The 384-nt window shown below is 72.4% G+C and overlaps 1 protein-coding gene across 1 annotated transcript; it reads left to right on the top strand.

The window, feature by feature from the left end:
• Positions 1-6: 6 nt before the first annotated feature.
• Positions 7-376, top strand: LOC119344391 (the record flags this gene model as incomplete). Its single annotated transcript, XM_037614841.1, has 1 exon — positions 7-376. A coding segment is annotated over exon 1 (370 nt), but the record flags the coding sequence as incomplete, so codon positions are not given.
• Positions 377-384: the final 8 nt, after the last annotated feature.

The raw sequence follows: 384 nt of genomic DNA, 5'->3' as shown, positions 1-384 counted from the left end.
ACTCCGATGAGGGCGACGCCGGCCGCGTCGGCGACCGAGATGAGCACGATGAGGCTGGTCTTCATCGGCTGGCTAGTGCCGCCGGCGCTGCCGCCGGAGCCAGTGGTGGTCGGAGGCGGCGTGGAGGAGGATGCCGACGGCGGGGCCGCGCGGCAGGGGACCTGGAGCGGGAAACCGCAGAGCCCGGGGTTGTTGAGGAAGGCCGTGGCGCCCTGGCTGGCGAGGGACCCGGACTGCGGGATCTCGCCGGAGAGGTTGTTGAAGCGGAGGTCGAGGGTGACGGTCGCCGGGAGACGTCCCAGCTCCGGCGGCACCGCGTCGGAGAGGCGGTTGCGGGAGATGTTCAGTGTGCCGGCCAGCGCCTGGAGCTTGCCGAGCTCAGGC

The sequence above is a fragment of the Triticum dicoccoides genome, unplaced genomic scaffold (assembly GCF_002162155.2).
Source record: "Triticum dicoccoides isolate Atlit2015 ecotype Zavitan unplaced genomic scaffold, WEW_v2.0 scaffold167557, whole genome shotgun sequence".
NCBI classification, from domain to species: domain Eukaryota; kingdom Viridiplantae; phylum Streptophyta; class Magnoliopsida; order Poales; family Poaceae; genus Triticum; species Triticum dicoccoides.
Note: the sequence above shows the minus strand (reverse complement) of the source record. Positions and strands in the feature narration are given on the sequence as shown.